Source organism: Giraffa tippelskirchi, chromosome 3, assembly GCF_054371585.1.
Source record: "Giraffa tippelskirchi isolate mGirTip1 chromosome 3, T2T-mGirTip1v1.2.pri, whole genome shotgun sequence".
Classification (NCBI taxonomy): Eukaryota; Metazoa; Chordata; class Mammalia; order Artiodactyla; family Giraffidae; genus Giraffa; species Giraffa tippelskirchi.
In genome coordinates, this window is record NC_137277.1 from 22,259,729 (window position 1) to 22,273,235 (window position 13,507).

The 13,507-nt window shown below is 49.2% G+C and overlaps 1 protein-coding gene across 1 annotated transcript; it reads right to left on the bottom strand.

The window, feature by feature from the left end:
* Positions 1–1,856: 1,856 nt before the first annotated feature.
* On the bottom strand, positions 1,857–13,507 carry GSDMA (gasdermin A). The gene is made up of 13 exons (XM_081582173.1): positions 13,463–13,507; positions 13,251–13,370; positions 11,160–11,378; positions 10,797–10,977; positions 8,429–8,594; positions 7,131–7,227; positions 6,450–6,497; positions 6,032–6,058; positions 5,483–5,503; positions 4,423–4,577; positions 3,910–4,024; positions 2,974–3,047; positions 1,857–2,453 (listed from the first exon to the last, which is right to left on the bottom strand). The coding sequence occupies exons 3-13, from the start codon at positions 11,371–11,373 to the stop codon at positions 2,211–2,213; spliced, it is 1,341 nt and encodes a 446-aa protein (XP_081438299.1). The 5' UTR covers positions 11,374–11,378; positions 13,251–13,370; positions 13,463–13,507; the 3' UTR covers positions 1,857–2,210.

Consider the following 13,507-nt stretch of genomic DNA (forward strand, 5'->3'; position numbering starts at 1 on the left):
AAAAACAAAAATTCCCTTCCTATCTTGGAACTTTTATCTCTTCCATAAATGGAAGTTTTGAGTTTAGACCAGGTCAGACCCTGCAAGGCAATCTAGCCCTGCTGTGAGGTCCTAGAGGGCAGAGAATGTTCTGACCATATTCTCCTTTATATTTATACAGAGAGAGGATATTCTTTGTATCCTTCCTTTTATACTATTGCAGTGAATAGCTAGCTTCTTGTACTAAGCAGTGACTTCCTAAATGGGAAATTGTGTGCTCCAGTTTTAGTGAAAAATGACCAATTCTTCCCTAACTGTACCCCTGCCCTCTAGGGCTGGGAGATGGATAATAGGACTTTTGAATCATAACTGGAGTAAACTCATTAAAATGTGTTCTTTTCTTTTTTAAATATCTGTTTATTTGGCCATGCTGCTTCTTAGTTGAAGCATGCTGGATCTAGTTCCCTGACCAGGGATGAAACCGGGGCCCCCAGCATTGGGAGCTTGGAGTCCCAGCCATTGGGCCACCAGGGAAGTCCCTAAAGCGTGTTCTTTATAACACCGTATCTGTAACTGTAGGTAGATGAGAATGGCAAAGGAAGAAAACAGATGGGCTTTGTTGTTCATCTTTATGAGGTAACCCTTCTGGATAGTTAGGGTGTTAGCTCACTTCATTATTAAGTTTACATCACAAGGGAAAAACAATCAAGTCAGCAGATAACTACCTAGAATGTCCTTGAGCAATATATCCAGGCCTTGGAAGATTCCCCAGAGTGGGGGAGGATGGCTTAACACAAAGTTTTTGGCAGTTGGCCTTGAATTCCTGGTGAATGAGGAAACCAGCCTGGAGAGGGGTGGCTAAGAAGGGAAGAGTCTGACTCCTGGGGCCAAAACCTTGGAGAAATTATTCCACCCATAAAACTATGTTAAAAGAGATCAGTGAAAGATGTTAAAACCCAGCTTTAGACAGAGGAGGCTGGTATAAACCCAGCAGTTTTACGAGACCGAATGTGTATGTTAACCTGTCCACATGCCAGTTCTACCCACTTCACTTCCTCCTGCAACCACCCTAATTGAGGGCAGAAGAAGGAAAGGTGGAATGAGAAGATAATATTATATTTTCTTTTTTAAAATTCTGGATCAGCCTTATTCTCGTGTATGCTCTGTCCTGTCTGACTCTTTGCGGCCCCATGGACTGTACCCCACAAGGCTCCTCTGCCTGTGGTATTTTCCAGGTAAGACTACTGGGGTGGGGTGCCATTTCCTACTCCAGGGGATCTTCCTGACCCAGGGATCAAACCCAGGTCTCTTGCGTCTCCTGCACTAGCAGGTGGATTCTTTACCACTAGTATCACCTGGGAAGCCACCCAGTATTATTGGGGTACCATTTATTTTTGACTTATCTGCATTAAAAAATATATATACATATATATTTGGCTCCATGGATTGTGGGATCTTAGTTCCCAGACTGAAGATAAAACCTAGCCCCCTGACATTGGAAACTTAGAGTCCTAACAACTGGAGAGCCAGGGAATTCCCCTGCATTTTCTATTCAATAAACTTGGAAGTTGTCTTACTTTTGTGCTTATACCATATATCTCTAGGTCTTCACCTTTCCCTGTCCCTCAACCCAAGTCCAGAGAGCCTCAAAGGCTCCTCTTGGAAGACAAATTGCTTTGATGATCTTCTGATTCTAGAGTCTAGATTTCACATTCTACATCCTCATAGTTCTTCTCTGAGCATTTTCTAGCTGGTCTGAGGACATCATAATAGTGTTCATGTACATATAATCTGTATAGAGTATGATAATGTCTATTTCTGGCACAAATTTAGAATTTCCTTAGGATAGATTCTTCAAGGAAAAACACCAAAAGCCGTTTCACTCAATGAAATAATGTTTTTTCATCAATTCCAGTAAAGTTTGATTTTTAGAATCATAAGTGGGAGGGGTTGGGATAGGAAATTAATTAATTAATTTGGGATTTGCTGATATGGTTCATAGTTTTTCAAGTTTGAGTGTTTCCACTATTAGAGAATTTAAGCATCTGTGGATGGGCTGTGGAGCAGTAGGGATGGGGGACGTATAGAGTTGGACAAGTGGGAATTGAGTGATCAGCTACAGTTTCCATTATCCTCAGCCAAGTGGTTCTGAAATGCCCTTGGGTGTCTGCACAGGATACAGCGAGGTAGGGAAGGCATTAAGGAAGCAGGAGTTGAATGGAAAAGGCAAGTTAGGAGGCCTTGGTCAGTAGCTGCAGGAGGGAGAGGCCAGCGTACAGGGCGCAGAGGCGGGGGAGGGTGTCTGGGTCCCACGCGTACTGGGGGCCAGACCTCTGCACTTCCAGGCCACTCAGCCCCACTAGGGCCTCTGTGAGGGTCAGTTCCTCTTCCCCAAGGGAGGAAAGCAGCTCAGGTGCCAGGGGGAAAACACCCTCTTTATCCTGGAGGAAATTCTGTTCCATTGTGCTCTCCACCTGGAAGGAAGCAAAGTAGCATGAAAAGAAAGAACTGGAAAGCTCTATTCCTTTCTCCCAACTCACAGAATCCACCAAGAGGGCTAACTCTCTCTCACTGTAACCCCTTAGGTTACATCACATGACAACTCTGCCTGGGCTTTTTAACAGCCCTGTAGGATGGGCAGCACATTTATTTTTAGGCCCATTTTACAGAGGAGTGAATTGAGGCAGACTCAGAGACATTAAGATTGACTCACATCACTTGGCTAGGAATAAACCAAGCTAGAGTTTTCTGTCTCTTCTCCCAGGATCAGACTGAAAAACGCAGATAGTTGCCCAGAAATGCACTCCTCTACCTCTAGTTGTGAAATAGCAAATAGGAAGAAACATGGAGAGAAATGAGAAGTAGGCATGATCTCCTGGGATAAGACAGAGGCCCTGTAGGATGGTTCTTTCATTAGGTTAGACTGTATCTTTCCACCAGTTATAGCTGACTCCCTTTCCAAAGTCTCCCTAACATCTGCCATTTTTTTCTTACCAGCTTTAGCTGCACTGGTAGGATCTTTTTCTCCACAGATTTTACCAGCAGCTTCTGTTGGGCTTCACTTAGCTCTGGAGAAAAAAAGCAGAGAAAGAGATGTGTGTTGATGCAAAGGGAACTACAGGTTCCAAATGGGTGTACTTCTATAATTTCAGCATTCATTGACTTATATGTTCACCCACGGTAGAATGCCTGTTCTGGGCCAGGCACCTTTGCTGGGTGTGTTAGGTAAAAATCATGCTCACTCAAGGAACTTCTCCACATTCTAGTGCAGAAGACAAAATAACATGCAATTACAATATAGGCTGTGACAGGAGCCATAGCTGAGGATCTACTTTGGTCTTGGTGTTTGAGGACAGGCTTCTTCTTTTTTTTTAATTAATTAATTAATCTGTCTGTGTCTTAGTTGAGGCATGTGGAATCTAGTTCCCCGACCAGGGATCAAACCCAGACCCCCTGCATTGGGAGCATGGCATCTTAGCCACCACCAGGGAAGCTCCTAGGGCAGCCTTCTTGAAGGAACAAACATCTCAGCTTACATGTGAAAGATCAGAGTGTTTTTCAAAGTGAGATAATGTTTCTTGCAGAGGGAAAAAGAGTTCAGGGGTAAGATCAGAAGATGTTATCCTCAGATTAAAGCTATCAGATATTGAAGTTAAAGTGATGAGCTTAGTGATATGCAGAAGTTTTAAATATAAGACTGATAAAAAAAAACTAGGGTTATTTCCCAACCTCTGTTAGCAAGACTAGGGTATGGTGACCATGTGAATCCTTAGGAATGAAGCCAATTTTTTAAAATGTAGATATAAACTGCTTAACTGCAGTAGAATTTGGCTGGCATTTATTTACTCATTCATTCATTCAAGAATTCATTTAGTGACTCATTCCTACAACTGAATAGGTGTATAAATGAAGACCTCACTCCCCACTTACCTGTTAGGGCTCCAAGGAAATAGAGGGTGGCATCCATAGCCTCCTTTGATACCAGGACATTCTTTGGGAGTGCCTCCAGGGTCTCTTCATGTCCTTTGCCTAGAGCTCCTTCAAGCTGTGGGGAAAGCTGGGTGACTATTTAGGAGAACATGGGTAGAGGGCACAGTGCCTGGCACATGACAGTCCCTTGAGGTGTGTTAACTCTCTCCATTTCCTTGTTTCTTTTTCAAGATATCAAATCCTGAAAAGTATTAGACTCTTGTGTTCCTTGGTCCCTGAGTCTTGGACTCTGGAAAGGAAAGGTCGAGCCCCCTTCCAAAAGAAGGTCCTGCTGGCCCACTGCCTACCCTCTGTCGATCAGGGGGAAGCCCGGGAATCTGCACTGTTTGCCCATCTCCAGAGGGACACAGGGTGCAGGGGCTGTATCATCTTCTGCCAGATCTGTGGGATCCCCCACCAGCTGCACCACCTACATGTTCTCCTGCATCTCCTACCCTTCCCTTGAGTCCTCACCGTGAGCTCCAGGTCTTGTAGCTCCTTTTTCTTCCCTAGGAGTTTGCTGAGGGAGCTGAGCAGGGAGCTCTTCCCTTCTGGGCTCAGTTTCTCCACTTCCCGGGTCTCCCTTTGAACCTCTTCTTTTAGGGTCCTGAAGTCCTTGTGTACCACCCCTGTGGGAACAGTAGACGTGGTATCCTCTTCAGCAGTTCAGTTCGTGCCCTCCGGGCAGGTCTCCTTCACTCAGCCCTGCTCAGGCCCCCAGGCTCTACTGCCCCTGAGCTCTGCTCTCAGCTAGAGCCTGGCTTCATTTTTTGCTTGACCAAGGTACACAGTTATAAAGTTATTCCCCAGACTTGACTTAAGGTGTTGAATGGGGAGATGGGGAATCGAGGGGTGGGCCAGGACCCACAGTATCATCTAAACCAGGCGTTCACTCCCCCTGAGATTCTAGGCTCCATCCCAGATCAGTAGACAACTGACCTCCCTTTCTCTAGGACTCCCCATAGAGTTGAGAAGGAAGGTCTATTTTCCCTTCTCAAGAGTCAGTTGACAAAGTGATTTTGGTGACTGGGTGAAGACCAGGAGGGGACTGCTCAGAAGTGTGTGCATGCTGCGTGCCAAATTGCTTCAGTCATGTCCAACTCTTTGTGACCCTATGGACTGTAGCCCACCAGGCTCCTCTGTCCATGGGATCCTCCAGGCAAGAATACCAGAGTGGGTTGCCATGCCCTCCTTTAGGGGATCTTCCCAACCCAGGGATTGGACTTGCGTGTTTTATGTGTCCTACACTAGCAAGCAGATTCTTTACCACTAGTGGCACCTGGGAAGCCCCAAGATTAGTGGGTCTAAATCCAGGGACATGGGTTGACTAGGGATAGCTCGAACCTTGGCCTGCCCCTCTGGGGGCCTGGCATCCTAGGAACACATCCAGCCTGCTTTGGAAAGAGTGGGCTTCCTGGAAGTGGCTCCAAGCCCCACCACCAGGGACTCAGCACTTGTCTTCCTCTCCCTTCACCCCAAGGTTACTTCCACTGCCTTCCTGCCAAAATCTAGGGAGAAACACAAAATTCCTTACCAACATCAGATGCCTGGATAACTGAAGGAAAAAAAAAATCCAATTAGAAGGCAATCCTCCCAAACAGTAGCCATACCCAGAGAGTGGGACATAAATGGAGGTTAGGAAATAAATCCTGTCTTCTGGGATGTCCCAGCTGTCTTAAGGATACTCTTGCTCCATTCGTGGGAGGCAAAAATGGGGCAGCAGAGAAGCTAAGGCATTGTGAAAAGGGGCACTTGGATTGAGTTGGCATCACTGTGACTCAGCGGCTCCTGCCCCAGGCACTGGGCAGCAGAGATGCAGATGGGCATGTGACAGGTCATTATTACTAAGGCCTGAGGACAGAGGTTGGAGGCATCTGACCACCTGGGAGTCTTGTCCAAAGACTTTCCCCCTTCCACTGCTTTTTCCTAAGCTATTGGAATTCCTGCCATGTTTCAGAGACAATAGTTTTTCTGAGATCTGCTCTGCCACATTCCTTGTCAGTCCCAGAGAGAAGGGAAGAAAAACATTGGAGTTTTAAAATCCTATCAAGAAAGTTGCGGTGAAATGACAGGAAACACTTACGGGTGAACTTCTCATCTTCTGGCTTTTCTGAAGACAGAAACAACACACATATGTCAGCATAAAACCTCTTTGTGTCTTTTTATCTAGAGCAGTTGTCAAGGCAGCTTTATCAGTGATCATTATAAAAACAGAGCTCATCCGCCCCTGCAATTTTGGGAACACACACTGTCTCCAGTATTTCTGCTTCCAATGGTGCCTTCCAGTCTCTTTCTGTTTCTCTGTCTCTCTTGGGCACATTTCTATGCCTCTATCTGCCTTTCCTAAAGCTGAAGATGGATATTTTTAGAGCCTTGGGAAACAAAACCAGGGGGCTCCTTAGGGGCTTCTGGTATACCCTATTAGAGGGTGCAGGATGTCAGCAGATAATGTCAGGGGTAGGGAGGAACACATGGGGAGCCAGGAAGCAATTTTCACTTACCTCCAGGAGGGAAGGTGTACATGTTATCATTGTAGATGTGTGGGATATCTGTAAGGAACAAGAGCAGGGAGGGCAGAAGGACTTTTAACAGCTGCCCCAACTTTCTTTCTCTGGCCTCAAGCCCATGGCCTCTGCTAAAGGCTAAGAACCTGTCTTTGAACACCTCAACATTATCCGCTGATCTGTCTCTACGGCTGGAAGTAATCTTTTCTTCCTCTGTAAATCTTTCCCTCTGATATCACTATTTTCTACTTTGCATTCTAGTACTGGTGTCTGTGTCTGTTTCCTCCATCAGCACCAGACTTCTATTTTTTGGCCACGTGGCATGCCAGATCCTAGTTCCCTGTCCAGGGATTGAACGCAAGGCCCCTGCAGTGGAGGTTCGAAGAGTTAACCGCTGGACCACCAGGACACTCCTGGCTCCAGAATTCTGGAGAGCAGAGGCTGTGCTTGTTCATCTCTGTACTCCCTTTTCCCTGCTAACAAAGGTGCCCAGCACTCAGGAGATGCTCAGAATCCAGGGTTCCTCACTCCCAGAGCAGCCCCTACAGTTCTGTCTGTGAAGGCTGGACCACAATACAATATACTCCTTTACTCCTTCCCCAGTGTTGCCACAAGAGGGGAGCAAGATGCCTTAGGAGTGTGTGGAGAACTCTTGTATGGAGGGGAAAACATGCTCACCCCACTCATCTTTGCCCTTGACCATCAGCTGTCTCACTCGAAATGCCAGGATGCAGCCCTTGGGGATGGTGACAGCCTCCCTGTGGTTTACGGATCCCTAGGAGTAGACAATGAGGATTTGTGAGTCTGCAAAGATCCTACATATGAGATGTTGGGAGGGAGGGGGTAAAGGGCAAGTGGAAGGCCAAGCCCAAGAGCCTTTGGGGAGATAAGAAGTTAGGAACCCTTCAGTGGTGTCCCTGATCACCTTTCCATCCAGTGTGGAATGAGCTTCAGAGCTCTTCTGCTCATTTCTGCTGATCACCCCTTTAATGATCTCTTTCTCTCTTCCGGGTTCAGACACATGAAGGAACTGGGCAGACCTGTTCATCACCTGCCTGTGCATCCCTGTCCCACTTTAGAGCATCCATCCAGGCCCTGATTCCTTCTTCCTCTTTGCCATCTGTCCCATGATCATCTCCTTCAGGAAGCCTTCCATGACTAATCCTTACACCTGGTTCCAACTCAGCCCTTGAATATTTACACAGTATATTGTTGTTCAGTTGCTAAATCATAACTGTCTCTTTGTGACCCCATGGACTGCAGCATGCCAGGCTCCTCTCTCCTCTACTATCTCCCAGAATTCACTTAAATTCATGTCTATTGAGTCGGTGATGCTATCTAACCATCTCATCCTCTACCATCTCCTTCAAAAGCCTTCAATCTTTCCCAGCATCAGAGTCTTTTCCAATGAGTCAGCTCTTTGTATCAGGTGGCCAAAGTATTGGAGCTTCAGCTTTAGCATCAGTCCTTCCAATGAATACTCAGGGCTGATTTACTTTAGGATTGACTGGTTTCATCTCCTTGCTTTTTTTTGGATCTATACTTACACAGTATAGATATAGGTAAGTAAAGACTACTTATTTACATTGAATTTTCCTAGCCTGTATTCTCTGGCCTTTCACCTCTGTGTCTCCTTCATGAGACTGAGACCTTTCTGGCAGCAAGGACGTCTTTCTTACAGATTGGGAGCCCTGTAAGGGGAAACTGGTGACTGTGAGTTTCACCTTCCCTAGTAGCTCCCTGTGGCAGTGGGCACAGGAATCTACTCAACTGGGCACCTCCAACCATAGAGATAATTGGTTCCTGGCCAACTGGTGTCTGGATGTTGAAAAGCAAGGGGAGGGAGTGGGTCCTTTTCAGTATCCTGGAGTGGGGGGTGCTGATTGGGCAAAGCAAGAGAGCCTCTGAGGGTAAGCTCAATGTAAGTGTGTGTGTGTGTGTGTGTGTGTGTGTGTGTGTGTGTGTGTGAAGCAAACCTGTAGCCCCAACGGGGCAAAGAACGGGAGGGAGAAGCAGCCTTCGGCCTTGCCAGCTCTCTCCAGGGTCACCTCCTGCACGGTCTCCACCACTTCCATCACCACATACAGGTTCTCTCCTCGACTTCTCATCTCCTCCAGGAACGGGTGCCCTGCCATCAGCTTCCTGTGACAGGAGAAACAGAAGGGAACTGTCCAGAGCTTTTCTCAATCTGGGCCCTGCCCTTCTCTTTTCTTCTGTCATTCCCAGGAGCGAGGCGTGGGGGTGTCGGGAAGCGTGAGGACTCTGGAGCAAGACAGGCTGGAACCCAGCTCTCCCGCCTCCTGGCAGGGCAGCTTCTCTGAGTCTGGGTTGCCTCATCTACCTCCGGGGAGAAAGAGAGAGAGAGAGACCGGGGAACCCTCGGGCACAGCATCTGGCCTAGAATGGGGTCTCGTGGTTGTTTCTTTCTCCCTTGGATTCCCCTCCTTTTCCTCCCTGTTCTTAGTTTTGTGCATCTCTCCTGGGGGGTCCTTTCTTTCTCTCCACTTTTTTTTTGGCTTGTGGAATCTTAGCTCCCTGACCAGGGAACCCAGGTTCCCGCCAATGAAAGCTCGGAGTCCTAACCACTGGACCACCAGGGAATTCCCTGCAATATAGAATTATTAACACGGCCAGGCTGCACATTAGATCTCTATCAGGTGCACTTTGACAAAATCCTCTCCCTCACCCTGCCAAGTCCATCCACTCTGTTGTCCATGAGACTGTGCTTCCATTCAGCCCTTTTCTTTCTGTCTGCTCCTCCCTACTGAGTTTATCTCGCTGATGGGCAGTGGAACAGACTCTTGCCTGGTCTGCTTGCCTTCCCTGTTCTTTATCCTCTGACACACTTCCTCCATCTGGCCAGATTAATCATGGCACATCAGAGTATCGTCAGGTCTCCCTGGTGCCTACAGCAGAGACGTGACCTTGACCTGGGTCCTCTGTGGTCTTGGCTTTCCCTACCTTTCTCCTTTGTTTTACTCTTACCTGCTTCTGCCAAACCGGCTATTCATGGCCCCTATAGGTTAAAAAAATTTTTTTAATGGATGGATTGCATTTATTTATCTGTTTTGGCCACGCTGTGTAGCATGTGGGATCTTAGTTCCCTGACTGTGGATGGAACCCACACCCCCTGCATTGAAAGCTTGGAATCTTAACCACTGGACCATCAGGGAAGTCCTGTCGCTACAGGTTTTGAGATTTCTCACCTGTGTGCCTTTGTAGTGCCATTCTCTCAGCCCTGCAGGTCCAATTTCTGCTCATCTTTCAAGGCCTTCCCTAGGGCTTCCCTGCTGGCTCAGATGGTAAAGAATCCACCTGCAACGCAGGAGACCCGGGTTCCGGCCCTGGGTTGGGAAAATCCCCTGGAGAAGGGAATGGCTACCCACTCCAGTATTCTTGCCTGGAGAATTCCATGGAACAGGAGCCTGGTGGACATGACTGAGTGACTAACACTTTCACATTTTCAAGGCCTAGGTCGTAGGCTGCCTCCTCTGCGAAGTCTGTCCTCATTTCCCCAGCAAGAAGTCCTCTGACCTGCCACAAAACTCAGACAAAGCCCTCCTCTGGCACTTACATTTCTAGCCTTGGATTAGAGTTACTGTTGTACACTTTCCCTCGACTCTGAAATCACAAGGCAAAGGTATTCTAGTGCAGCCCAGCACCTAATAAAGTGCTTTGTACTTAGGCAGGCTGAGTTTACTGCGTGATTCCCCAAGCACCTCAGCCCTTTCTTCTTGCCTCCCCAGCACTCACCTCCTTTCAACCACCGCTTAACTACTTAAAAAGTCAGTTCTCTTGTCAAGTCAAACATCTGAGGAAACCCACAGACATGGCAACTGCCACACCCCTTGTGCTGATGGGGCAGCATTCCTGAGGGCAGCTCATTGCCGGTTGGGGCTGGGTGGGGGGCTTTGTTTACACAAGGAGAATGCTGTGCTCAAGTCACAGTAGGGAGCATTTAAGATTTCTTCTCTTTTTAGTGTATTTTCATAGAGTCTTATGGTAGGGAAAAAAACTCTAGAGAATTTCATCGAACACTATCATTTTTCAGGAGAGAAAGCTGAAGTGAAGTGACTTTTCCAAGGCCACACGACTCATTACTGGGAAAACACTCATCCTCGGGTATTCGTGATAGTGGGGAGGTGGTAGTGGAGGTGGTGGAAGGATGGGGGTGGGGTTGAGGGGAGTGGTTAGGAAATGGCCCGGATGCACCCATAGGCTGAAGGGTCATCTTCAAGAGCTCCTTTGGGGTGACCAATAGGTGAAAGTTTAATGTGAGGGCCCTGCCCTTTGACTCAAGGCCTAGAGTACCCTTTCACCGCACAGCTTTGCCCCGAGTCTCACCGCTCCTGGTGCAAGGTCTCCAGAGCCTTGGGTGCCACACTGAGGGTCTGGACCTCCAGGGTGCTGTTCTGGGACAAGCCGGCGGTCCCCTTCACCTTGACCGTCTTTGGCACGTCCACCTCTCCCTCCACTCGGGCGTCCAGCATATTCTTAAAGCCAAAGTTCCCCGAATCTGTTGGGTCTGCAGGAGGGAGAAGACGAAGGGGGCTGGGCCGAGAGGCACTTCCTCCTCCCTGCCTCCTTCGAGAACTTTCTGGCTAGAGGACTCCCACCCCTGCCCCCTGGGCAGAGACAGCTTCAGGTCCTCCTGGTAGGCTGGCTCCAGCCCCTCCCTCAGTCCCCAAGTCCGTGGCCAAGGCTGACCTGAAGGAGAGCTGCCAGGCTCAAGAATGTCCAGGAAGGTGTAGTCGGTGCGGACATACCGGGCACCCCAGAAGAGGGTGCTCTTCCGCTTCCTCAGCACCAGGCAGAAGGGGTGGAAGCGCTTGAAGTCTATGAGGCTGTCCAGGGGTGTCAGGTCCCCTCGAGGGTTTAGTTGTCTGGTCAGGGCCCGGGTGACATTTTCAAACATGGTCATTGTCTCTGTATGGGGAGAGAAAGTGACAAGTTGGGAGGGAGGGTGACATCTCCCACCAAGACAGGTCCATGGGCTCTGGGGTAGTGTATGCCCTTAAAGAGGCCTGAATTCTCAGGATGTCAGAGCTGAAAGGGACCAGAGGAGTCTTCGTTTTATGGTGAGGAAATGAGGCCCTGAGAGCTGAAACAACTTGCCCCGCTGCAAGGCTGGCTGGAGGAGCCAGACCTCCCCTCTCTTTGTGAAGGGCTCTTTGCTCACTCCCTGCTCACTTTCTTCATGGGCTTGCTGACTAGCACATCTCATTAATGTGGAAGTAAAGCTCCTTTCACTCAGCTACACCCACCTTGTCTCCCTACCAGTGAACCGTGAAAGCCACCACCTGGGGGAATCTGGGGGAGGGAGGCAGCCACCACTTGTGCCTAGGAGGACCCAGGGGACAGTGCTGCTCACCCCATTGCTCTTTCTTTGGGTGGGAGTCACTTCCCTGTATCTTAATGTTGCTTGTGCCCTGCTCCTGGCTCACAGCTGTGGGTAGATCCGCTTCCCTCCTGGTACCACTCAACAGATCCAGACATCTTGATGCTCTTTGCTTTTGCCCAGTCTGCTTGTAATACCTCCTCTCCCATCTAGAATCCCTGTTCGTCCTTTAAGACTCACTTTGGGTCACTCCTCTGTGACCCCTTCCTTCCCCGCTTCCAGCAACCAGTGACTCTACCCCATGTCCACAAAGTACTGTGTACATGCCCTTTTGAAACACCTGACAGCTCATGTGGCTGTGATCTGTTTACCTGACCCTTACCTGACCCTCATGTACTTGACCGTGACCTCCCCGAGGCCAGGAAGTGGGTCTTAGTCATCTCTGTGGCCTCAGCTCCAAGCACAGTGCTCAGTGCAGACGCGGAGCTTGACAAATGTGTGTGGAAAGAATGAATGAAGAGGTGAATGAAGAAATGCAGCCCTGTGGCTCAGATGGTAAAGAATCTGCCTGCAATGCTGGAGACACGGGTTTGATCCCTGGGTCGGGAAGATTCTCTGGAGGAGGGCCTGGCAACCCACTGCAGGATTCTTGCTGGGAAAATCCCATGGACAGAGGAGCCTGGCAGGCTACAGTCCATAGTGTCGCAGAGTCAGACACGACTGAAGCGACTAACACTGGGAGACATAAGCTAGGATCAGAGGGCCCTGGAGAGTGTGGAGCCTGCATTAGGTTCATGGCCTCCAGAGGTTCATGGCCTCTGGTCTCTGCCTTTGAGGTTCAAGTCCAGGTGTTTTAGCTGGTCAGCCAGCTGGCCCAGCTGAATTATCCCCAGGGGTGGAAGAGGACGTACCAGCTGGCTGGAAACTACCTCACATCCCCTGTGGGCACCTCACAGAGTCAGGGAGGCTGGGGGCACACTCACAGGTACACGGGGCCACTCTGCCAACCATACAACCATGCTCCAATGTGCTTTTTTAATCCCTCATTCCTTGAAGGGCTCAGATGGGACAGGCAGTCTGGCCAGCCAGGAAAGGCTTGGGTGACTGCTGTCTCCTTCTCACCAGAGAAGTGCTCATGGAACCACCTCTCCCTTCCCTCACCAAGGCCAGTCAAGATTCCTACCCCATGGACTTCCCTGGTGGTCCAGTGGCTAAGACTCCATGCTCCCAATGCAGGGGGCCCCAGGTTCAACCCCTGGTCAGGGAACTAGATCCCACATGCTGCAACTAAAAGATCTAGCAAGACCCAGTGCAGCCAAATAAATAAATAAATACTAAAAAAAAAAGTTCTACCCCCCTGGGCCCTATGGGACTCCTAGGCCTTTCCTGTCCCACCCATATTCTTGTTCACCCCTAGAACACCCTTGCCCTCCCACCCCCTGGTGTCGGCAAGTTCTTACCGGGGAGCAGTGCTGGGTCCTGTCTGGCAGCTGGTTCTTGGGTGAAGGCAAGGAGCCCTCTGGGTCTGTGGGCTGAGAGAATGACTGTCCCTCACCAGGTCAGGCTGTGGCTTTATGTCTCTGTGGAGGCAAGGATGTAGGCTTCCAGGGACCCCGCCTGCCCCAGTGACCCCACCCCTCAGCTGCTCCACTTCCGGGAGAACAGCATCAACCTGTTCCATGTGCACCCTGCCCCGGGCCCTGGCCTCCTGAAGGCT